The sequence below is a fragment of the Scheffersomyces amazonensis genome, assembly GCF_036850825.1.
Source record: "Scheffersomyces amazonensis strain UFMG-HMD-26.3 chromosome Unknown RJT21scaffold_1, whole genome shotgun sequence".
Lineage (NCBI taxonomy): Eukaryota > Fungi > Ascomycota > Pichiomycetes > Serinales > Debaryomycetaceae > Scheffersomyces > Scheffersomyces amazonensis.
Window position 1 is genome coordinate 3,111,646 of NW_027042741.1, and position 22,904 is coordinate 3,134,549.

The 22,904-nt window shown below is 29.6% G+C and overlaps 12 protein-coding genes across 12 annotated transcripts; 7 read left to right on the forward strand and 5 right to left on the reverse strand. All coding sequences in view use genetic code 12, as the record gives it.

The window, feature by feature from the left end:
* Positions 1–111: 111 nt before the first annotated feature.
* On the reverse strand, positions 112–735 carry YSA1 (ADP-ribose diphosphatase; the record flags this gene model as incomplete). The annotated part of the gene is made up of 1 exon (XM_064885252.1): positions 112–735. One exon carries the CDS (start codon positions 733–735, stop codon positions 112–114), a length of 624 nt encoding a protein of 207 aa, XP_064741756.1.
* Positions 736–979: 244 nt separating this feature from the next.
* On the forward strand, positions 980–1,633 carry RJT21DRAFT_118111 (uncharacterized protein). The gene has a single exon (XM_064880946.1). The coding sequence runs from the start codon at positions 1,107–1,109 to the stop codon at positions 1,419–1,421; it is 315 nt and encodes a 104-aa protein (XP_064741757.1). The 5' UTR covers positions 980–1,106; the 3' UTR covers positions 1,422–1,633.
* Positions 1,634–2,824, forward strand: FESUR1 (Fesur1p). The gene has a single exon (XM_064880947.1). The coding sequence runs from the start codon at positions 1,833–1,835 to the stop codon at positions 2,475–2,477; it is 645 nt and encodes a 214-aa protein (XP_064741758.1). The 5' UTR covers positions 1,634–1,832; the 3' UTR covers positions 2,478–2,824.
* A 382-nt stretch (positions 2,825–3,206) lies between these two features.
* Positions 3,207–3,947, forward strand: HHT1 (Hht1p). Its single transcript, XM_064880948.1, has one exon. It carries the CDS (start codon positions 3,288–3,290, stop codon positions 3,696–3,698), a length of 411 nt encoding a protein of 136 aa, XP_064741759.1. The 5' UTR covers positions 3,207–3,287; the 3' UTR covers positions 3,699–3,947.
* A 795-nt stretch (positions 3,948–4,742) lies between these two features.
* Positions 4,743–7,124, reverse strand: RJT21DRAFT_112127 (uncharacterized protein; the record flags this gene model as incomplete). The annotated part of the gene is made up of 1 exon (XM_064880057.1): positions 4,743–7,124. One exon carries the CDS (start codon positions 7,122–7,124, stop codon positions 4,743–4,745), a length of 2,382 nt encoding a protein of 793 aa, XP_064741760.1.
* Positions 7,125–8,477: 1,353 nt separating this feature from the next.
* On the forward strand, positions 8,478–12,651 carry RJT21DRAFT_118116 (uncharacterized protein). The gene is given in 2 exon segments (XM_064880949.1): positions 8,478–10,973; positions 10,992–12,651. 2 exon segments carry the CDS (start codon positions 8,498–8,500, stop codon positions 12,572–12,574), a joined length of 4,059 nt encoding a protein of 1,352 aa, XP_064741761.1. The 5' UTR covers positions 8,478–8,497; the 3' UTR covers positions 12,575–12,651.
* RJT21DRAFT_124736 (uncharacterized protein) lies at positions 12,607–13,566 on the forward strand (the record flags this gene model as incomplete). Its single annotated transcript, XM_064882796.1, has 1 exon — positions 12,607–13,566. Exon 1 carries the CDS (start codon positions 12,817–12,819, stop codon positions 13,564–13,566), a length of 750 nt encoding a protein of 249 aa, XP_064741762.1. The 5' UTR covers positions 12,607–12,816.
* A 270-nt stretch (positions 13,567–13,836) lies between these two features.
* On the forward strand, positions 13,837–14,747 carry RJT21DRAFT_102486 (cornichon family protein). Its single transcript, XM_064879745.1, has 2 exons — positions 13,837–13,898; positions 14,009–14,747. Exons 1-2 carry the CDS (start codon positions 13,882–13,884, stop codon positions 14,403–14,405), a joined length of 414 nt encoding a protein of 137 aa, XP_064741763.1. The 5' UTR covers positions 13,837–13,881; the 3' UTR covers positions 14,406–14,747.
* A 9-nt stretch (positions 14,748–14,756) lies between these two features.
* On the reverse strand, positions 14,757–16,549 carry RJT21DRAFT_124738 (uncharacterized protein). Its single transcript, XM_064882797.1, has 2 exons — positions 16,397–16,549; positions 14,757–16,327 (listed from the first exon to the last, which is right to left on the reverse strand). Exons 1-2 carry the CDS (start codon positions 16,447–16,449, stop codon positions 14,779–14,781), a joined length of 1,602 nt encoding a protein of 533 aa, XP_064741764.1. The 5' UTR covers positions 16,450–16,549; the 3' UTR covers positions 14,757–14,778.
* A 133-nt stretch (positions 16,550–16,682) lies between these two features.
* RPS12 (40S ribosomal protein eS12) lies at positions 16,683–17,377 on the reverse strand. The gene has a single exon (XM_064880950.1). The coding sequence runs from the start codon at positions 17,318–17,320 to the stop codon at positions 16,886–16,888; it is 435 nt and encodes a 144-aa protein (XP_064741765.1). The 5' UTR covers positions 17,321–17,377; the 3' UTR covers positions 16,683–16,885.
* Positions 17,378–18,032: 655 nt separating this feature from the next.
* Positions 18,033–19,029, forward strand: RJT21DRAFT_17375 (uncharacterized protein). Its single transcript, XM_064883560.1, has one exon. It carries the CDS (start codon positions 18,126–18,128, stop codon positions 18,861–18,863), a length of 738 nt encoding a protein of 245 aa, XP_064741766.1. The 5' UTR covers positions 18,033–18,125; the 3' UTR covers positions 18,864–19,029.
* A 586-nt stretch (positions 19,030–19,615) lies between these two features.
* On the reverse strand, positions 19,616–22,212 carry RJT21DRAFT_17373 (GTPase-activating protein). The gene has a single exon (XM_064883559.1). The coding sequence runs from the start codon at positions 21,889–21,891 to the stop codon at positions 19,879–19,881; it is 2,013 nt and encodes a 670-aa protein (XP_064741767.1). The 5' UTR covers positions 21,892–22,212; the 3' UTR covers positions 19,616–19,878.
* Between the last annotated feature and the right edge of the window lie 692 nt (positions 22,213–22,904).

The following is a 22,904-nucleotide window of genomic DNA, read 5'->3' on the forward strand; positions in this document are numbered from 1 at the left end:
TCCATGCCGCAGTAATCAGAACAAATGTGGAGTAATGTATATATACTGTGCTTTACTACACTATATGTATACTGTACTATATACTGTACTATATAATATATATAACATATACTAAATATTCTTAGCTAAATCTAATCCAACAGCAAAATGATATAATCTCGCATCAATAGTACACCCTTCTTTATCCATAATATCTTGTAGACTACCTAATAAATTATTTAATGGTAAAGTAATTGTTTCAATGAATTCTCCATCTTCTAATTGAGGAGTAGGATTTTGATTTCTTGGATCATTAAGGTCAACATCAACATATGCTAAAACCATATTTGCATTAGTTAATCCTGGATCACTATACATTACCAATGATTGTTTAGAAAATTTCCCATAATAACCAGTTTCTTCAATTAATTCTCTTTCAGCCGTTGATTCTATTGATTCTTTAGGATCAATAAGTCCTGCGGGTAATTCTAATACTACATGTTCAGTTGGTGGTCTAAATTGTTTAACAATTACAATATCTTTAGAATTATTCTTAGTATTATGTAAAATTGAAACAATTGAAACTGCATCAATATTAGTAGTTTCAGTTCTCGTAGTTCGAACTGCCATTTCCCAAATCCTATTATTACCTTTAGGATCAGTATAATTTATTTTACGAGTTTGAATCCATTTCCCATTAGGTGATTCTTCTACATTAACAATCTTTGCATCATATGGACTACCTTTTGTAGACATTTTAAGTGATCTAATAATTATAAGACTATGACTATTATAAGAAGGTTTTAATATAAAATTTAGTGGCGAACGTACAATTAATCGACTCAATTCTAATCTCATCTACTCTGACACTGTCAGTTATAAATAATTACAAAGTTTTGATAAACTTTGCTTGCTGTGACGAATAGTATTCACTATAACTATTCCTGTATCCAACTCTCGGCTCATCCGAAAATTTAAGCTTAAGGCATATAAGACAATCCACATATTATATTTAAGTACCGGTTAGCTAATGGAATATAGATAAGTGAAGACGACTGGGTTTATAATATATTGAAGTAATATACTGAAGATAACAATAAGAATAATATTAATAAATAATCATTATCATGACACAACAACAAGAGGAATTAGATCAAATAAAATCACAGATCCAAGACCATCTAATATCGTCTGGGAATTATGATATAATAAATAAACAATTAAAACTAAAACTTTATGAATCCGGATGGTATGATAAGGTAACTCAAATTACTAATCAAAGACTTGTAGAGACTACTGGATCAAATGGTAATGGATCTAATATAAATTTTGATCAATTAGTAGCTAATATTAAACCAACGGCAGAGGAATTAGTGCCTAAGAATGTTAAAGAAGAAGTTATGGATAAAATTAGAGATTATTTGGAGGAGATAATACAATGATTATTATATAATTAATATCATTATTATCATTATTATTCTAATTCTTTATAATTCACCAGAAGTCGCTTTTAATGTGTAATTCCAACACAAAATAATTCTTTTAATAGCTCATTAGGCACAGAACTTGTACCATATATATATATTTATGTTAACGAAATAGGCTAGATAATTATTAATACAAAATTATAGACTAATATAATGTCTATGGGTAATAGTATAATAAAATTAATTAAAGTAAGGTAGAAAATGTCGCGACGTTTACTGGGTCTAACAAAAAATGTCTCCTTGTCGCATCCAATCAACGCTCATAAATTATTGCTGATACTAGAAAAGAAAAAATTTAAAGGTTTTGATATTGATACATTTAATACTATTCTATAGATAAAATTAGGGACAATAATCATAGACAAGATGTATGCATTGTCAAAGAGAAGTTTGACAAACACAGTTGTGAAATTTCAACCAATTGTTTCTAAACAATTAGGGTTAATTTCATATAATAGTCAAAGATATATTTCTAGTAAAGATCTTACACCAAAACCATTAGAAACTGATTTCCCATTAATGAGTCAAAAGACTGCTTCAAGTCCAATTGATTATGCATTAACATCATTAGATTCCATTGCTAATTGGGCTAGAAAATCATCTTTTTGGCCAGTTACTTTTGGTTTAGCATGTTGTGCTGTAGAAATGATGCATGTATCAACTCCAAGATATGATCAAGATAGATTAGGGATTATTTTTAGAGCTTCACCTCGTCAATCAGATATTATGATTGTTGCTGGTACTGTTACTAATAAGATGGCTCCAGCTTTAAGACAAGTTTATGATCAAATGCCAGATCCAAGATGGGTTATTAGTATGGGTTCATGTGCCAATGGTGGTGGTTACTATCATTATTCTTATAGTGTAGTTAGAGGTTGTGACAGAATTGTTCCAGTTGATGTTTATGTTCCAGGTTGTCCACCAACCGCTGAAGCATTAATGTATGGTGTTTTCCAATTACAAAAGAAAATGATGAAGACTAGAATTACCAGATTATGGTACAGAAGTTAAGTTGAACTTGACTTTAACCTTATAGACCACATGAAAAAAAAGAACATACGTCCCATGACTAAGTGACGACCACTCAAAAAAATATGCATTTCAATCATATTTGCTAATTGCTAGCAAAAGTGAATGATCCTAACACTACCGTTTACCCAAAGAATAGGAGAGTAAATCTCTTCATTATTTGTACAATATCGAATAAAGTACCTAAATTACGGTATATTACAGTATAATATTATCGCCATCGGTTACGATTATCTCATTACATTTTCCTTCTATTTCCTTCTTTTCTTTCTTTTATTTAAATTATTTAAATTATTCATAATAAATACATATCATTGATATTTTATTTATGGTCATATTATATTATGGACTTACTGTGTGTGTATTATTGAATTCGCGTGACTTGGATCACGTTACTCTCGCACTTTACCTAAATAGGCAGTCGCGCACTAGTTGCCTCTTTTCCTGTCATACAAAAAAAAGTTAATGCGCACTATTTCATTTGGTCGTCTTGGCCATAGTTAACAATCGCAAAAGTTAACCCCCTCAACAATTTGGAAATTCCGCCCAGATGTAAAATCTCAAACTTAACTATAGCAAAATCACGCCCCCATTTCTTTTTTTTTTCTGACTCCCTAATTTGTAGAATTTTGTTCCGTAGCAATAAAAAAGTGGCAAGGAGGCACTATCCATCATTAAAAGTTGAGCATTTCCCATCATTTACAAAAAAGTTATTTATATGTATCTTTTTCACATAATTTAAAATTTTGTTATAACTTCTTTTTTTGATATTTATCATTAAATACATTAAAGATGGCCAGAACTAAACAAACAGCCAGAAAGTCTACTGGTGGTAAAGCTCCAAGAAAGCAGTTAGCTTCCAAAGCTGCTAGAAAATCCGCTCCAGTTAGTGGTGGTGTTAAGAAACCTCACAGATATAAGCCAGGTACTGTTGCCTTAAGAGAAATTAGAAGATTTCAAAAATCTACTGAATTATTAATCAGAAAGTTACCATTCCAAAGATTAGTTAGAGAAATCGCTCAAGATTTTAAATCTGATTTAAGATTCCAATCTTCCGCTATTGGTGCTTTACAAGAAGCTGTTGAAGCTTATTTAGTTTCATTATTTGAAGATACTAACTTGTGTGCTATTCACGCCAAGAGAGTTACTATTCAAAAGAAGGATATTCAATTAGCTAGAAGATTAAGAGGTGAAAGAAATTAGATTATCCCTATTTAATATTAAATTTATAGGTAATTCTGATTCTATTTTGGTTTGGGTTTTGTTCTTTTATCTACATATGTCCTTACATTTTTGTTGAGTTTACTTTATTAGTATCTTATCTACTATTACTTATTTCTTCTTCTTATTGTACATTCCATCTAAATTGTTTTTCCAAATGGTTAAATAGACGATGGTTTCGTATATCTTTGTATTGTGTTATGTTAGGTAATAAATGTTTTATATTTGAAACTTAATAGTATATTAATCCTGTAGAAAACTATATATGTAAACAAATAATCGGTATAATTGATTAAGCGCTATACAGTAGTACAGTAATACTGTTACTAACTGTTATTAGCTGTTACTAAGTGCTACTCGGCGTTGGTTGCCTGAGCTCCCTTATCAAATGCTGCCATTTTTTTTCTCCCTCGTGATACTTTGGTAGCCACAAAATCATCATGCACATAATTTAACCTAATTAAGATTAATGGCTGCAAGTACACAAGTCAAATGTATATTTGTAGAGCTATACACATCACAAAGAGGAAGGAAACCATACGTGCGTGCTTTGGCAGAATATAATATATAAACAAATCATAAGTGAAGAAAGAAAGAAACAAACAAAAAAGAAACACAACAATACAATAGCCTACGACAATAAACAACGAATGAACAATAATATCAACAACAGGGTAGACTTGAAGACCACCAGCAAAAACAAAAGCAAACACAAACAGAATGATAAGTTATCGATTTGTTACCAGCACGCCCGACAAATAATCACTAGTTGAAAGTCTTGGAGTTAGAAAGAAAGAAGAAAGTAAATAAGATATAACTTTTAGTGAAAAACATCCAAAATATAACTGATGAAGTAACCAATAACAAATTTCATAATAATGATAATAATAATAATAATAATAATAATAATAATAATAATAATAATAATAATAATAATAATAATAATAATAATAATAATAATAATAATAATAATAATAATAATAATAGGAACAAACAAGTAACATCCTTAAGAGAGTATAAAAACATTTATTCTTTAGTTTCGGAATCTTCTGGATTTCCATCACCCTCTTCATTAAGAGGTGGTCCATCATTTGGATCTTGACCTTGACTCTGGTTTTGGCTGTAATCGGCATTATATGGTGTACTTGTTGGTGAAGGACTACCATTATTATAAGCAGGACCCATATGACTTGGAATGAATTGTTGATATGATAAATCAGGCATACCAAAGGGTCCATACATATTAGGGGGAGGAATCATATAATTTGCTCCACCTCTATCATCAATTGGTCCTCCACCACTAGATCCTGAATTATCAAGATTAAGATTTCTCATGGCTCGTTGTAAATCTTCATGAGTTCCTGGACTACCAAGATGATGAGGCGGTGGTACTCCACCTAAATTCGATCCTCCAAGTTGTAAATAATATTGAGGTGAATTACCTGAATCATCATAAGATCCTGAATTATCACTATTATGACTAATATCATAATCTTGAGATCCATATGAACCTGAATGAGGCATTGGTGGAGGTCCTGTATGAATTCCTAAAGGTGGAGGTCCATGATGAGGAGGAGGAACTCCTCCAAGTTGATGAGGTCCAGGAGGTGGAGGTCCATACCCACCTGCTGCTGCTGCCGCAGCTGCTGCCATAGCACTTGCAGGATCTAATCCCATTGATAAAGCAGCAGCAGCTGCTTGTGCCACTTGTTGATGTTGTTGTTGAAATTTCTTATTGTTTAAAGAAACTCTTCCCCAACTTAATCTAACTCGATTACCACTAATTATAAATCCTTGCATTGCAGCAATAGCTTCTTCAGCTTCTTCTCTAGTTGAATATTTAATAAATCCACAATTCTTTCCTGGAGGAATCTTTACTTGTTGAATTAAACCAAATGGTTTAAATAATGTAAAGAGAGTTGGTTCATTAACTTCAGATGATAATCCACCTACAAATACAGTTGTATTATTAGGATCAGAGAATGATTGATTTTGTATAGCAGCTGCAGCTACAGCAGCTGCAGCAGCAGGAGGAATTGGTAATGGTAAAGGAGATTTAATTTGTCCATCATAATTAATGTTACCTTCTTGTTGAAGATCATAAGGTGAACCTACACCATGAGGTGGAGGTAATTGAGGGGTTCCATAATAAGCTCCAAATGGTGATGGACCACCTGGACCAGGACCATAATTTGGTCCTGAACCTCCTGGATTTGGAGTAACTAATTGTCCTAATTGTCCTAATTGTTGAGGTGGAGGTTGTAATTGTTGTTGAGATTGTTGAGGTGGTATACCACTTGGAGTACCAGGACCACCTAAATACATCATATTTTGTTGAGGATCAGGATTATTAGTATAATAACCTCCCATTTCTATTGAAGCATCTGATGGGCCACCACCAAATTTACGACCAGTTGTACGAGGTGTAGCTAAAGCTACTCTTAAAGGACGACCACCAAACCAAACACCATTCATTTCTGTTAAAGCACGTTGTCTTTCCAGTTCATCAGTAAATCTTACAAATCCAAAACATCTTGATTTACCAGAAACTGGATCAGTCATAACTCTAACTGTTTTAATTGATGAAGGATATTTTTTTTGAAAGAAAGCTAATAAATGAGCTTCTGTTGTTGAAGCTGATAAATCTCCAACAAATAATGAATATTCTGGAGTTTGAACAATTGGAGCATTTAAAGTTGCTCCACTTGCCCAATTAAGTCTAAAATATTTCTTTTGATTATCTGGATTATTTGGGAAATGTTTTTGAGATGGCATGGCAATATCTGGTAATAATTGACCATTTAATCCTAAAGCCTTTTGAGCATCTTCATAAGATTCAAATTCAACAAAACAATAACCTGAATGAGATAAACCTTGATAATTTGTATCAGGTTTAGAACTTTTAGGTTTTATAATTTTAACATCGACTCTTTTTTGTAAAATTTTCCACCATAATTCAACAATTCCTTGTTCATCTAACCAAGGATCAAGATCTCCCATCCATAAAGTTCTTGGATGATCAATTTCTCCCAGAATCCCACTACTTGAAGTAGTATCACCTCCACCTCTTTCTCTTTCTGCTGCTACACTTGATTGTTGAGTAGATATTGGAGGAGCAGGTATAGCAAATCCTGATAACATTTCTTGTTCTTTATGATGTTGATGACTTACAGTATTTGAAGTAGCAGTATCAGCATTAATTGGTAAAATAGTTGGACCTGAAATATTTGTTTTTGGTAAACTGGGTAATTCTTGTAAACCAGGAGGAGATGAAATAATATTCGATGAATTAATTGCATCAATATCTTGAGAAGATTCTGAACTTGGAGCTGTTTCTAAAACCACTGAATTGTTACCATCTGTTTTATATGAAATTGAATCATCTTTAGAAGTTTCAAGATACGACATATTTAGTCAATTAAAAAATGAAATCCAGTAAAAATGTTGTAATTGAAAGTGAAACTGTATTTGAAAGTGAAATTGATATAAATTGAAATAAATTGAAATAAATTGAAAACTTGAAAACTTGAAAAATTAACCAGAAACAAACTAAAGACCAAGCAAGACAACTAAGATAACACTAAGACAAGTAATAAAAACTGATTAAAACAAGTTAAACTAGATAGATGGATGAATATTGGAACAACTAATTCTTGTAAGTAAATATAACCATAGAACTAATGAACTATAGAATTTAAAATCTTTAATAAAGTCAAGTATAGTAAAAAAGGGGAAACTAAGTTAGAAAGTACAAAAACAATATATACAACATCAATTTTTTTTAACAATTGATTTGAACAATTTATGAATGAAACAGGACTGGTGGAAACCTTTAGTTCTGAGAATATATATATGCCTTATAGTAATAAATGGAATAGAATAATTTATAGTAATAGTTTTAGTATTAGTGATCTAGTTCCTCAATCGAATTTAACTAAGGTAGGTTGGGTGTGTGGGTGTGTGCAGGAACGGGTCTCTAACTATTTTTGGGGTAATTATGTATAATTTATAATTATTCCTTAATTAATGGGTTATGAATATGATTCTTATAATTCGATTAATGAGAAACATTTACCGAGTACTTTATTGCGTATTCGTAAAATTTGAATGAGTAACGGATAAACTTGTAGTGAGTTAAGAGTACTGTTAAGATTCCTGAATTAGTATGATTACCGAAGTGGTCCGGACACTGTAGTTACGGATTAGTATACGAGAACTAAAGAGTACAAAAGATAACTATTAAGCTTATGGCTTATATATTATAGCTTGTTAATTATAGCTTATAGTTTAGATTATATTATACTCATAGTAGCTTATATTCAGATTATGTATAGACCTTAACTTCATAGTAGTATACCCTGATTATGCAGTGTCCTGCATCTGATCCAGAGGCTAGTAGTTTATTTATAGAGTTATTTCAAGTAAGCATAAGTAATCGTTAACTACTTCCATTACGTAATTTCAATATACGTTCAATCCCTTTCCAATAGCATTACCACTACTACTACTACTACTACTACTACGACCACCACCACTGCTACGAGTTAGCAGTAGTAAGGGGCAGTCTTACGTCACAACCCAAATGTCACTTTCCACATGCATACCAACCTGTAAAGAATCAACCATAATTTTTTTACTGGTTTTGCGAATTAGATCGGAATCAACAGCCGGTTCGCAGTCACGTGAAAACATCCACTCAAAATGTAAACAAACATCTGTATATGTTTACATAAACAGTTAACTACACCGCTATAAACTATCAGAGTATTCAATTAGTGGGAATGAGTACTACAGATATTGGAAGTAGAACGTCTCTGGACAGTTCATCCCAACCGAGTTCTATGAATGTGAATAAGTTCATAAGAGAAACGGAATTAGGCGATAAGATTATGAATAGAAGTGTTGGTAGTGATTCTACAGCTCATACATCTGCTGATGAAATATCAGTTAATGATAAATGTGAAGAAATGAGTGGCAACAACAATAGTACTACTAATGGTAATAGTAACAATACTACTACTAATAATAGTAATAATAACAGTACTAGTACTACTAACAATAATAACAATATTGAGAATACTATTTATGGACAATCTTCAATGACAAGACTAAACCCAATTCAAGAAGAAGAGTCAAATACAAATGCAAATGCAAATGCAAATGCAAATGCAAATGCAAATACAAATGCAAATGCAATTGATAACGATAGTCAACCCATTCCTACCATAAAACCTCATTCCTATAAAGAGAAATTAGCGTATGTACAAAATACAGATTTCCGATTTGATAAATCTTCAACATCTTTTACTTCTTCACCTCCAACTTCAATACCTAATACTTTCAAATATAAATCTCATCCAAATGCAAAGACAAAATCATCTCTTGGATTATCTACATTAGCTCATGAATTAAAAGAAGAAGAATCAGTAGAGTTATCTAAAAAATATGAAGATGATTTTACTCCTCCAATTAAAACTTCAACCATTAAATTGGCTAAAGAATCAACTGGAAATTCTGTAAATCCAAATGACACGCCTAATTGGATGCCATCTGAATTAAATATCCAGTGGCCTAATAGCAATAACAACAACAATAATAATAATAATATCAATATCAACACTACCACTACCACCAACAATATCAATATCAATCCTATGGATTCTAATCCTGACTTTAACTCTTCAGTAAGAATTACTAAACGTATAGATGAAGATTCCAGACCAATCTTAGATGATTTGAATTTAGAATTCGCTTCTGGGAATACTATATTACATAATTCCAAAATAAATCTGATAGAACAACCAGCATGGAAAGAAGTAGCAGAAGCCTTTAATCAAGAAAAGGAAGAACAACAAAAGCAACAACAAAGAGAGCCAAGATTACAGAATATATTTTTATCAAATGATTCACATGATAAATCAGGTTCAGGAATTGGAAATCATAATAATCACCATAGTAATAACCATAATCATAATAATAATAATACTGCATCATCAACTGTATCAACGCCAATGGCAACTATATCCAATCTTCAAAGTAATTCAAATCCAAAACCAATTGATAATAGAATTGTCACTCAACCAAATCATCCAATAATATCAGAAATTCCTGAATCTCCTTTAAAATTATATCAAGATAATTATGATACTTATACTAGAGGGAAATTATCAGGACTTATCCAAAATTTTAGTAATAAATCCAAACAAAATACTCCAATTCAATCACAAACTAATCCCTTACCTCATGAGATTATTCAAAAAAGTATTACTCAACCACCACCGAAATTTGATAATAATTTAAAGAAACAATTAGAAATTTCTAATACTAATAATGTAAATGTAGATTCTACTGAACGGAAATATTATCAAAAGGCTGATAATATTTTAAATAATATTAAGAAACGAGGGTTTCAATTTCCAATTCAAGAAGCTTCTTCTAATAATTTAACTTCTGCAACGGCCACATCTACACCAAAAATCAATAAAATTAATGATGAAAAAATTGATTCTCAAGATGAATATTCTTCATTTACTAGTGGATTTAATGAGAAATCATCAGAAGCAGAATATCGACAATTTAATTCAGATGTAATGGTATCAAATAATGATTTTACTTCATTTGATCATAGTTCTAAATTACATGATAGTACAGATTTCCCCAATACTGCTATGGAAAATTTAAGGAATCTTGAAAGAGTTCCAGAATATGAAAATGAAAGTTCATATACATTTGATGAACCATCTGATGATGAGATTACTAAGAATCATATTCAACAACAACAACAACAACAACAACAACAACTTCAATCACCTAAAAGGACCATTAAACATATATCACATGAACCAATTGATACTGATAATGATATCGATGATACAGAACCACTCATTGTATGGAAAAGACCATCACAATTAAAACTTGGTAGAAATTTAGCATCTCCTAAACATATATTAAAAGTTCGAAATATTGAAGATAATCTTCCATCAACTAAATCTCCTATAGTTAAAGGTAGAATCCTTCAAGCATCTAATTTACCTGGTAGTTATGAAAATATGATATTTGATGCAGAAAATCAACGATGGATATCTAATGATAATTCTGATTCTCATGCCCATGGTAGTTTGGATTCTATAGAAGATTTAGTATCTAATTCTGATTTACAACGAGTTTCTCATTCGATTATGAAAGAAGTATCATTTCATATACCAAAGGATATAAAATCTCATGAGCACAATAATAATAATAATAATAATAATAATAATAATAATAATAATTATAATGATACTAATACTCCAACACCAACTCCTACAAATCTTAGTAATGGAGATATAACCAGAATATCTCAAATTAATGATATAACATTTAGTGAAGCCAGACAAAAATTAGTTTCATTACTTACCGATATAATATCTTGGGATAAAAATTTACAAGAAACTCCCTGGAATGAAATCTTGGAGATATCCTTAAATGGATACAATTTAGAATCCGTTAAAACTTTAGATCAATGTTTACCTCATTTACGAGATATTAATCTTTCACAAAATTCTCTTAAATTTTTAGATGGATTACCAAAGCATATATTAAATTTAGATTTAAATCATAATGAAATTCAAAATTTAACTCCATTTTATCAATTTCATGATTTACAATCAATTGATATATCATTTAATCAATTAACTTCATTATCTAATTTAAATAAGAATATTCATTTACGACAAATTATAGCAAAAAAGAATCAATTAACTTCATTATCAGGACTTAATAGTCTTCATAATTTAACTAAATTAGATGTATCAGAAAATAATATAACTGGTATAATTAATTTTGAAGATTTTGATTTACCAAATTTACAAGATTTAAATATGAGTAAAAATTCAATTGAATCAATTAATCGATTAGATAATTTATCACAATTAAGAGTTTTACGAGTAGATGAGAATTTAATTAATAAATTAGAAATTAATAGTACTCATAATCATTTACGAAAACTTCTGATAAATTTAAATAATCTTAAAGAATTAGAAGTTAATAAATTTCCTAATTTAAGAGTATTAAGAATTGATGGGAATCCATTAATTAAATTACCAAATGTTTCAATATTAAGTCAACTTGAAGAATTATCAATTAAATGTCAAGATAATCCTCAAGTTATTAAAGATATATTTGAAATTGGATTAGATATGGTTAAAATTCTTGATTTATCAGGTAATGTTCAATTTGATTTTGGAACTTATTTAACTCAAAATGATATTAAACCTTTATTAAATGTTAATACATTAATATTAGGAGCAGTTAATTTAAATTCAATTCCAACAAGATTTTCTCAATGGTTCCCAAATGTAAGAGAATTAGATTTAAGTTTTAATATCATTAATAAATTAATGGGATTATCTACCATGAAAAATCTTCGTAAAGTTATATTATTAAGTAATAAGATTAATTTATTTGAAGAAATTATAAAAGGTTTACATGGTAGTAGAAAAACTTTAATTAGTTTAGATTTAAGAGTTAATCCATGTACAATGGGATTTTATCCTTATGTATTTATGCCAGAAGAATTATCATTTAGACATAATTCAATTAATTCAAGTCCTATAGCTTTAGAAGGAGTTGAAGAATTAGAATTCTTTACAGAATTTTATAAACGGGATAAAACTAATCAACATGATTGGCTTGAAAGAGATCATGAATTTGTTAGTGAATTAGCTGAAATTTCTGATATTAATATTAAACATCGATTAAATTATGAAACTTTATTAATTAATTATTTAATTAAATTAAAGAAATTAGATGGGGCAGAAATCAATAGTGCTAAGCGAGTATTATCTAAGAATAGATTAACTCCCAATGAAATAGAATAGAATAATAAATGTATTTATAATTGTATTATAATTGTATTATAATTGTATTATAATTGTATTATAATTGTATTATAATTAAATGTTGCAAAATCCCCCCTCCCCCTTTGCCCCTTTGGGTAATGGTTTCCGCGCATCCGCTAACACCAACTCAATTGAGTTGTACAGTATATAAATAACTAACTGTGAAATAAAAACATAAACATAAACTTAAACATAAACATAAATATAATTATTAGTAGAGAATGTCAATAAGTACTCGTGTATCATTACAATGGGTTCCTGAAGATCCACAAGAGTTATCTCATACTATGGCTTTTACATCTCCCCAACAACACTATATAGATATTCGAATTTATAAAGTTAAGTATCCTTATCTTAGTGGAGATGAAGGCAAAGAACCATTTGATAAAGTATTTCAATGGTTATTGGTTGGGGATCGTGAAGTTATTCCTAATACTCTGAAAGTTAGTTTTAAAAATTCTATTGATTCTCAAGCAGTAACTAGATCAATTAATACTAATACACCATTAGTTATTGGAACTGATATTGGAGATTTTTCAGAAATTGATGGTAGTTCTGATAGTAAAGAAGTGGGATCGATGATTAATCCAACTACCGGAAAATTACAAGAATATGTAGAGATTTGGAGATTATTAGATCCTATTAAGAATAATCCTAGTGAAGAAGTTAAACAAGAAAATGTAAATTTGCTTGTACCTGTATTCACCTTAAAGATTCAAGAAATTGAAGGTCAATCTATTATAGGAAAACTAGTACGATTAGGTAATTGGATTCAAGGTATTACATTTAATCTGTCTACTAATACTTTTAATGTTATTCGAAGTTTCTATAATGGTTCTGAATGGAATAATCAAATTGAATACGGAGATAAATCAATATTCCCGTTAACATTTACTGGAACTTATGGACAAATCATTAAAACTTCTGATCCGGCAATTGTCTGGGAATGTATAGAAGTAGATAATATTTAATAATAATAATAATAATAATAATATTGTTGTTGTTATTATTAATAATAATTTATTTAATATATATATGAGTATCGTATTCAACTCCATCTTGCCTAATCAGGAAGTGTTATCAAGCGACACTTTACCACAAAAGTTTTGTCACATTTTTAAAAAAATGACAAAATGACAATCAAAGTTTGCGACACAAATGTGCACCGCTGCCTGCCTGTCTGTGGAAAAAAAAGGATCAATTATCAAAATCGTTGATGAAACTACTATTATGCTTACGTAGTATTATCTTATAGTCTCAAATTAAACTTTACCATAGATTTAAAAATGAACGGTGAGAGTTGGTATGTATCACATGATTCTGATTGACTAATGATTGATTTATGAAAATTAATTAAATCATTTATTAATTATCCAGTAATACTTTTACTAACAAAATTTATTATCTTTATAGGTTATTTATTCTTGCAGTTGTTGTCAATGCTATCAATTTATTTTCTCAAGTGTTTTTCACAATTATGTATTCTGATTTAGAATGTGATTACATTAATCCAATTGAATTATGTAATAAATTAAATCCATGGTTTATTCCTGAAGCTGGTTTACATGCTTTTATTACAGCTTTATTTTTACTTAATGGTTATTGGTTTGTTTTCTTATTAAATTTACCTTTATTAGCTTATAATGTTAATAAATTTATTAATAAAAATCATTTATTGGATGCTACTGAAATCTTTAGAACTTTATCAAAGCATAAGAAAGAATCATTCCTTAAATTAGGTTTCCATTTACTCATGTTCTTCTTTTACTTATACAGAATGATCATGGCTTTAGTTTCTGAAGAAATTTAATTTGATTTGGTCAAAGAATTCCTTCTATAATGTTAGTCCTATTGATGAGAGCTTTGTTATTCATAGAAGATTATTCAATCTCACTTTGCATTACTATATATTTCTATTAATTATATGTCTTTCTTGGTCTCGTCTCGATAATAAATTTCATGAAAGTTTTTAAGAAAGACATTATGGAACATATATATACTGTAATTGGATGTGAAATTTCTGTAGTATATTTATTTCCAAATCTCCATTTTATTTTATTTATAATTTTAAGATGTTTTAGTTTTTTACCTTTTTTTGATTGTTGTTATTTTATCATTCATTATTAATATAAGAGTCATCATTAATATTACATATTTAAATATTCGTATATACTATAAACTATTTACTCTTCAAGAGCAGTATTTATAAGAGTTAATTTCTCATTTATAACTTTTAGTTTGTTAAATATACCTCCTTGAGGATTAATTATTCTATTAAGATCCACTAGTTCATTTTGAACTAAATTATCAATATTATTATTATTACTATTATTATTCTCCTCCTCTGATTGAGTTGATTGAGCTGATTGTATTATAGTCTGTAATTGTTCATTTATAAACCCAAGATCTTCAATCTTTTTCTTATCTTGTTGATAATTTTGTCTTATAATATTTAATTCATTACCAACATTAGCATGATCATTTCGTAAATCAAATATTCTCTTACGATACTGATTCTTTAATTTTTGAACTTGTGAAATCCTTGATCCGAGATCTCCAATAGTAGAATAAATGTCCTGCAAATATTGTACTTGAGAAAGAACGTGAGCCTTAAATTCTTCTTGTAAGATATGTTCTTTAATTAATTTTGATTTTTGTTCTTGAGGTTCAAATTGTTTAATTAAATGACTTAATACATCTAATGTATTGATCTTAAATCTTTTATCACGATTATTATCATCCTTTAATCTCTCAATATCAATTGTTAATGGTTTTTGTTTTTCTTTTATTCTAGTCTTTGAAAGTGGTATAGGAGCTGCTTGAGGCGTCGTTGGTATTGGAGTTACTCTTGATCGAAGTACTCTTCTTGAACCACTATTACTTTGAGATTTAGATTTATCTAGACTTCGTTGTCTTTCATTAACATTCTTTGATATTTTGGCAATCTTTTCTTGTATGTTAGCTGGTTCAACATTAGAACCACCACTTAATATATCCTTTAGACGAGATCTTCCTTTTAAAGTACGATTAACAAGTGTAGTTGGGTTTGAATTTGAATTATATTCTATAGTATCATTCTCTAATGATGCCTCTAAATCATCATCACTCGGTATTTCATTCAATTTGGTGGGTTTACTATGTCTTGGTATTGGTTTTCTTGTTGGTATCTCATCTGGAAAGGTGACTGGTGATACAACTTTTCTGGGTCTACCTTTTGGTCTCTTATTAGCATCTCGAGGTTTTATAACTTTTTTCGGTCTCCCAGGTCGCCTCTTAGTCAGTGATTGAATGCTCACTTGATCTGGTTGAGATTGTTCTTCATATATACTATCATTTATATCATAATTTAAATTATCACCATACTCATTCTCTGAAATATTATTATTATTATTATTAAAAAGATCTATTTCATCATATACAGATTGCTGTATTTGATGAGCAGGAGTTGTATTCTCATTGGTATCTTCAAGCAGTGTGATTCTTGAAACTGGAACTTTATGCTTTTCACTAGCTTGTAAATTTAATTTACTGGTGGTTGTACTTGATCTCTCATTTATAGGTTCATTACCATTTGAATTTGTTACTGTTCTAGTTGATCTTGTTCTTAATCTAGGCAAATTTTCAATACTATCTGGATTAATTAATGCTGACTTTAAATTATCCACTCCTCTAGGAAGTTTCTTCTTTCTTTTAGATGCAATATTAAATTCATTAACTTGTACATTTCTGGTTCTATATTGATAAATGTTAGTAAAGATTATTTTACATATAAATACTATTTATTGTTATTAATAAACATACCCTGAACCTCTTATTCGGGACTCCTTTCGTATTAGTCTACCGTCAAGTGACATTGGGGTTCTTATATCATTAATTGAGTTGGTTAGTAGTGTTAATTGGTTGAACTAGTTGTTAAAGATTGTTTTGATTTATATCCATTTCGGTCTACGCGCATTGGTAATTTTTTTGTTACCTCATTACTATATATGGTTCAATTTACGAATTGCAACTATTCTAAGTGAATTACTTAAAGTATCATTAGGAAGAGCTATCTTTTAAATAAGTTAATGAATAGACTTAATTAACATAGATGAATCTATAAAATATAAACAATATAGACTACAGGTCAGTTCACTTAAGTTTAAAACCACAGTAATAGTATTTATTAATTAGTATACACAAATATTTTCATTAATTATGCTATAAACCATGATGATGGTTTTAATGTTGTTTTGATTTACAATAAATATGATTTAATAAACTCGATAAAATATCTTGTTTCTAAATAATTTATTGTTGGGAAAAGTGTTCTAATAAGATGTTTCTTTCATCGGAATCAGCACCCCAGTTCTTGACAACAACACAAGAAGCACCAACAACTTTTCTGGCGTTACCTTCTCTGTCTAATTGACATAAACCAGCCCATTCACCTAATAATTTGGCATCAGAGACCTTGATTAAAGGAATCTTTTCTTCTGGTTCGTTACATAAAGCTTCAACCAACTTAATGATAGATTCTTCAGTAACAGAGTCACATAAGACACATAATTGGGCTTCTCTTCTGGATAAAGCCTTAGAAGCTTCTCTTAAACCTCTGGCTAAACCATCGTGAACTAAAGAAGTTCTTAAGACAACCTTTAAGGCATCTTCAATGGAGATTGAACCAGCTTCGGTTTGTTCAACGGCAACTTCTTCAACGATTTGTTCTTGTTCAACGTCAGACATAATGATTACTATTCGACTTCTTCGACAGGTATAAATTAACTGCTCAGTACAGAATCAAAAAACATATAAATCAATAAATTGATTATAGGGTTTAGATAAATTTTTCATTCTCTGGCACACAACCATAGTGGAAGAGTTGGGTCGTGCGAAAGGTTCAGAAAAAAGTAATGCTACTAGGGTTATAACCCTTGTAACCAGTAGACGCACGTGATAAACATAACGATCGAGTAGCACTATAAATAGTAGTTTCTTTTGTTGCTAAACATTGAACACCTAGTACTTGAGTTTCAAGTTTAATTACGTCTTTATCTTACATATCTAATATATAATATAGTATAATATTTTAAAATCGTAAGTTAACCAGAACTAATGACTCCTTCACAAGAGGAGGAGAATGACAGGATTATAGGGAGAGTGGAGAGTGGAGCTATTACACCGATTATCCGAGGATTCGCCTAGCATATGCTTATAAGCCATTCCATTGTTCCGCAAATTGAACCGCTTTTATTCGGTTGGTCTAGACATACTATAACTGCTGTCAGTGCACCAAATTGAAATTTCGTTGTCAATTCGTAAAAACTACCGTGCGCACCATTAATTTTCCTAATGTGGCAAAGCATTTGTAATATTTTCCAGCGACCTTACGTCATTGAAGACTTGCAAATTCTCGTCAAGTTTTGCGTTTTAGGTTACATTAATAGTAAGAATATTATAAGCCATCTTAATATATATATGAGACAATTTCCACCAAGGTAATATTTTTGTTATTGAGCTTGGCATAGAGTATATATAATACTCAGAGATCATGTCACCATTTGCAAACGTTGAAGTTCATACATTTGTATCACCTGTACGGCAGGAGCCTGATTCAATGTATGGCAATTTCTCAGGAAATAAGACTTATGAGACGAGCGGGGTTGAAACTTTAGCATTAGAAATGTTTATCCAATGGTATCAAGCATTAAATGCATATGTTGAATGCCAAGGAATTGTAGATGAAGAAACAAAAATTTCTATAGCTGAATCATTATTAGATTCTAGGCTGTTTACAAAAATAAAACCATATACATATAATACTTTGAAGCAACTACAAACAATAGTGTTCAATCAAACATTTATTCTTGGCCCAGAGCTTGGCGATTATATTAACTCGAAGATCGATACTCTTGAAGAGATGATCGGCGCCCAAGATAAAGAAGTTCTTGAATTTATGATATCATTTAGTGGACAAATGGATGATGTGTTAAAGTTCTATTTTGAATTCCAACCAACTAAAGTAAAGAGATATAATCAATTATTAAATTTCAAAAGTCGATTTTTAAAATTAGTTCAAAGAGTGCTACAGAGTAAACTAGATACTTATTATGATGAACGACAGAGAGATTGTCCTGGGACTACTATTACTGACTTAGCAGACGAGATGTCATTTCTTATAGAAGGGTATGTTAATTGTCTTCTTCGAATAGTTCAAAGTGATAGAAAGCTCAAAGAATTTCCATTAGATAGGCTGGTTATGACGGGACTTCTTTACGAGCTATTCTAGTATGTGTCTCTTTAATATTTAATGCGTGTAATGACTAAATAAATGTAATATAAAAGAAAAATGGTTATCTTTATTAATTTCTGTAATTAATGATTCTCTTGGCCAGCCTTGACTAATAATAACTTAAACTTTTTCGTAATCTAATTTCTTTATCCCCCTGTGAACCATGATAGCGCATGTAACGGGGATTCTATTTTTTAAAAAAAAGCGCATCTTTTAAAAAATATGATGTCATGATATATAATAATTTCATTGCAATTCAGACCCTGAATATTTCAAAGATACATGAGAGAAATCCAAGTTAAAGTTAGTGGGAAAGCCTCTCCACTACAATTATATAATGAAATCATCATAATCATTGAAGAAACCAGTTTCATAGATACGAGGAATTGTTATCTCACTACTTCTAATAATAGTAACTACAATATTTATTAAGGTTCCACCGAGGGTAATATGTTTAAGCCTATATGAGATTAGTCTTCCCAACATATAATTGACTCAGCCATACACGATTCGTTATAAAATAATATAGTAAAATAAAATTATAGTATAATATTGTTTCCAAATATATCATCAATTTGGGCTAAATCTAAAATAATTAAAGAAAGATGAGGCATATATAAAAATATTTAATATAACTATTAATAACAATATAGAAATTGATAGATACTATTAGCACATGAACGTAATTAATAAATAGTTAAGAAAGTATGATTTAGAATAATTAGGATGGTTGTAGAAGAATTGGAATTGGAATTGGAATAGTAAAAGTAAATATTTATTTAAAATGTGATAAGGAAGTTTAAAGTATTTGATAACAACACAGAACAAACAAAATCAAGCAAACAAGAATTGAAATTAGTTAATGGATACAGTAAATTTGAGAATAATATAAGGAAGAATGATAACAGTAAAAAAAACAATAGTTGATAAATATAGCTTTATGAATAACAATATAGTAACTGGATAAAAAGAATAGTCTGATAGATAAATTTAATTAAAACAAACAAAAGTCTCATAATTCCATGTTGTCTACGTCAGTACCAAATGGCTCATGATTATCATTAACATCGTGATCTTCGTCATCATCGTCTATGGCCATATCATCTTCACTCGAATCCTCAATGACATTTTCATCACCTGCAACAACTCCACCTCCTACAATTCCACCAATTGAAGTAGTAGATTTAGATTGTGTTATTGCTGAGGCACCACCATTGGTACCCGTTGAACTGGAATCATCAATGGCACTAGAATCACCATTATTATTGTCAAATTCTTCTTCATCTTCAAAATCAACATCAAAGAAATCTTCATCAGATCCAGTAATTTTTGAATAAATTAATTTGGTTTCAGTTATAATTCCATCATAACTTAATTCCGAACTTAACATATTAGTAAAGATTATATTATTATTTGAATCAGGAATTGATTTAAGAATAATATTATTTGATTCAGTAGCTTGGAATACATTAGTTAAATCAGGATTAATTAAAGTCTTTTGAACATAACCAACTTTACAAACAATTTCTAATTTTTCCTTAGGGACAAAATTTTGTAATTGTTCACCTAATTTAAATGAATTAACAAGAATTGGTGTGCTACTAAGACGATTTGGATTTAATCTAAAATCTTGTTCATCTAAACCATTTTCTAAATTTGATGAAGATTCTCTTAATAATGAAGCTTCCATTTTTTCAAAAGCTGATTCTAAATCTGCTTTAGCTCTATTTAAATCTGGTTCACTTGTATGACTAAACCAAATTGATTGACCATTAGGACAAACTCCAGTTCCACCATTTTGAATTATAACTTGAACTGATTGATTATTTTGAGTTGGTAATGATAATGGAGGAAATACAACAATTGCTGAAGATTCTTGATTTGACATCCATTCTTTACAATCTCTTCTAACTACAGTTATTAATCTTGTAATATTATAAGTTGGAAGTGAATTATCAACTAATTGATTATAAGATGATTGTAAAAATTTAGGTAATTGAGTTGGACTAATAATGATTTTTTCATTAATTTTAACTTTAGAACCATCATTAAAACTTGCAATTTTCAGATTTGGATCATAATCAATAAGATTAGTATTTAATTTATATGTAGTACCAGCTACAGCTGCACTTCTACAAAAACCTTGAGAAATTTCTCCTGGTCCACCATATTTTGATACCATTACTGGGAAATTTCCATAAACATCAAAAGATACTAAGAATCGTTTAATTTTTGCTACTGCTTCGGGAGTCTTTGTAGTTGGTTTTATACATAAACCAATTGAATAAACTAATTCATTAATTTGAGGAGATTCTAAATTAAAATTATTAGTAAGAAAATCAATAATATTAGTCTTTGAATTTTCAAATATTAATCTCTTTTTATCAGAATCTTTATTATCTGTTAAAATAAATTTTAAAAATTTCATTAAATTTCTTTTAGTAATTAAACTAAGTGATTTATCAGTAAATATATCTTCTTTTGAAGTAGAATTTGTAATTTTTTGATTAAAATCATCATTTTCAAAAACATGAAAATTACTAAGACTTTGAAATTCCAAATATTTATAAACTCTTGATTTTATTAATAAACTTAATAAATCAGATTTACAAAACATAATTTTTGGAGTTAAATCAATTCCATAATCTTTACTCTTAAATTTATTAGTTGATTTACCTCCAGGAATATAAATTTGAGCATCTTGAAAATTTGGTAATTTACCTTGATTAACATCAATACACCATTTTTTTAATTGATCAATTGTTAAAGTAGAAGTTGCATCACCATAATATGATTTATTATCAATATGTAATACTTGAACTCCTTGCCATGATAAAGCAGCTGCTAACATACTTTCAATAAGTCCAGTTCCTAAAATAAGAACATCTGCTTGATCAAGATCAATATGATTTTGTTGAGGTTTTTCTAAACCTTCTAAATGAGGAATAACAGGTGGAGTATAAGACATTGAGGGTCTTCTTTCTGCCATAGACTCACGTCTTTCAACTCGAGAAAATGGTGGCATATTGATAATAAGAATGAATGAATTGATTTATTATAATGAATGAATCACACCAGAACCGACAAACTTGGCTCAGACAGTTGTCGTTGCTTGGAGTCGGAATAAAGGTTGAAAGTCTATACCAGTGGAGTAAACCTGGATTACTTTTTGTTTTAAATATTTGACTTAATTAGTAAATAATGGATAGTACACTATTACCGTATACGGCTTAATATAAGTTAGGAGAAGATTGTACCTCGACAGATTATCGCTAAGGCTAATTATGGGGATGTAGTGGATAAAAATTAATTAAGTTTTACAATTAACTGGTTATTAGTTGTTCTCCAAAATTTTAAAAATTTTCTTTGTGACTCCCAAAACAAACTTTTTCCTTAGTGAGAGTTTTTTTAGAGAGGTGTACAAGTGATTCGTTGCATGACTAAGTGATTAAGTTAGTTGAGTTGATTGCTGTCAAAACATTTGAGTTATATCATATATATATATATATATATGGTTCAGTTGCAACTGGTTACACTACATATTGATAGAAACACTTTGTTAACAAGTTTAGATGTAATTGGGTGTCTAAGTTTATAGTGTGTACATGAGTCAAGGTAATCATGAGCGATAACCACGACCCGGTGCTCACAAAGTTGGATCTGTACACAAAATTATGGGATATATAGTGCAAATAAATGTGGTGAATCTATAGAGATATTAACAATAATGGGAGGGGGGAGAGGCAGTAAAGAGATTGTAGAAATCCAGATAAGACTAAAATCTACATCCATATAAAATCATACTGTATCATACATAAGAGGGGCAACAGACTAAAGGTGTGTGTTCCATTTTCAGCCAAATTCAATTTAGATTTTTAAGTCCAATTTAATTTTAATTTTAAATTTTATTTCTAATTCTAATTTTATTTTTATTTTTTTTAGTGAAAAACATGTGTAATCTCACGTTATCTTTCAATTTTGATTTTCATTGACACTGGGAATCGGAACTCGCTTTACCGACCGTTCCACAGCCGACTC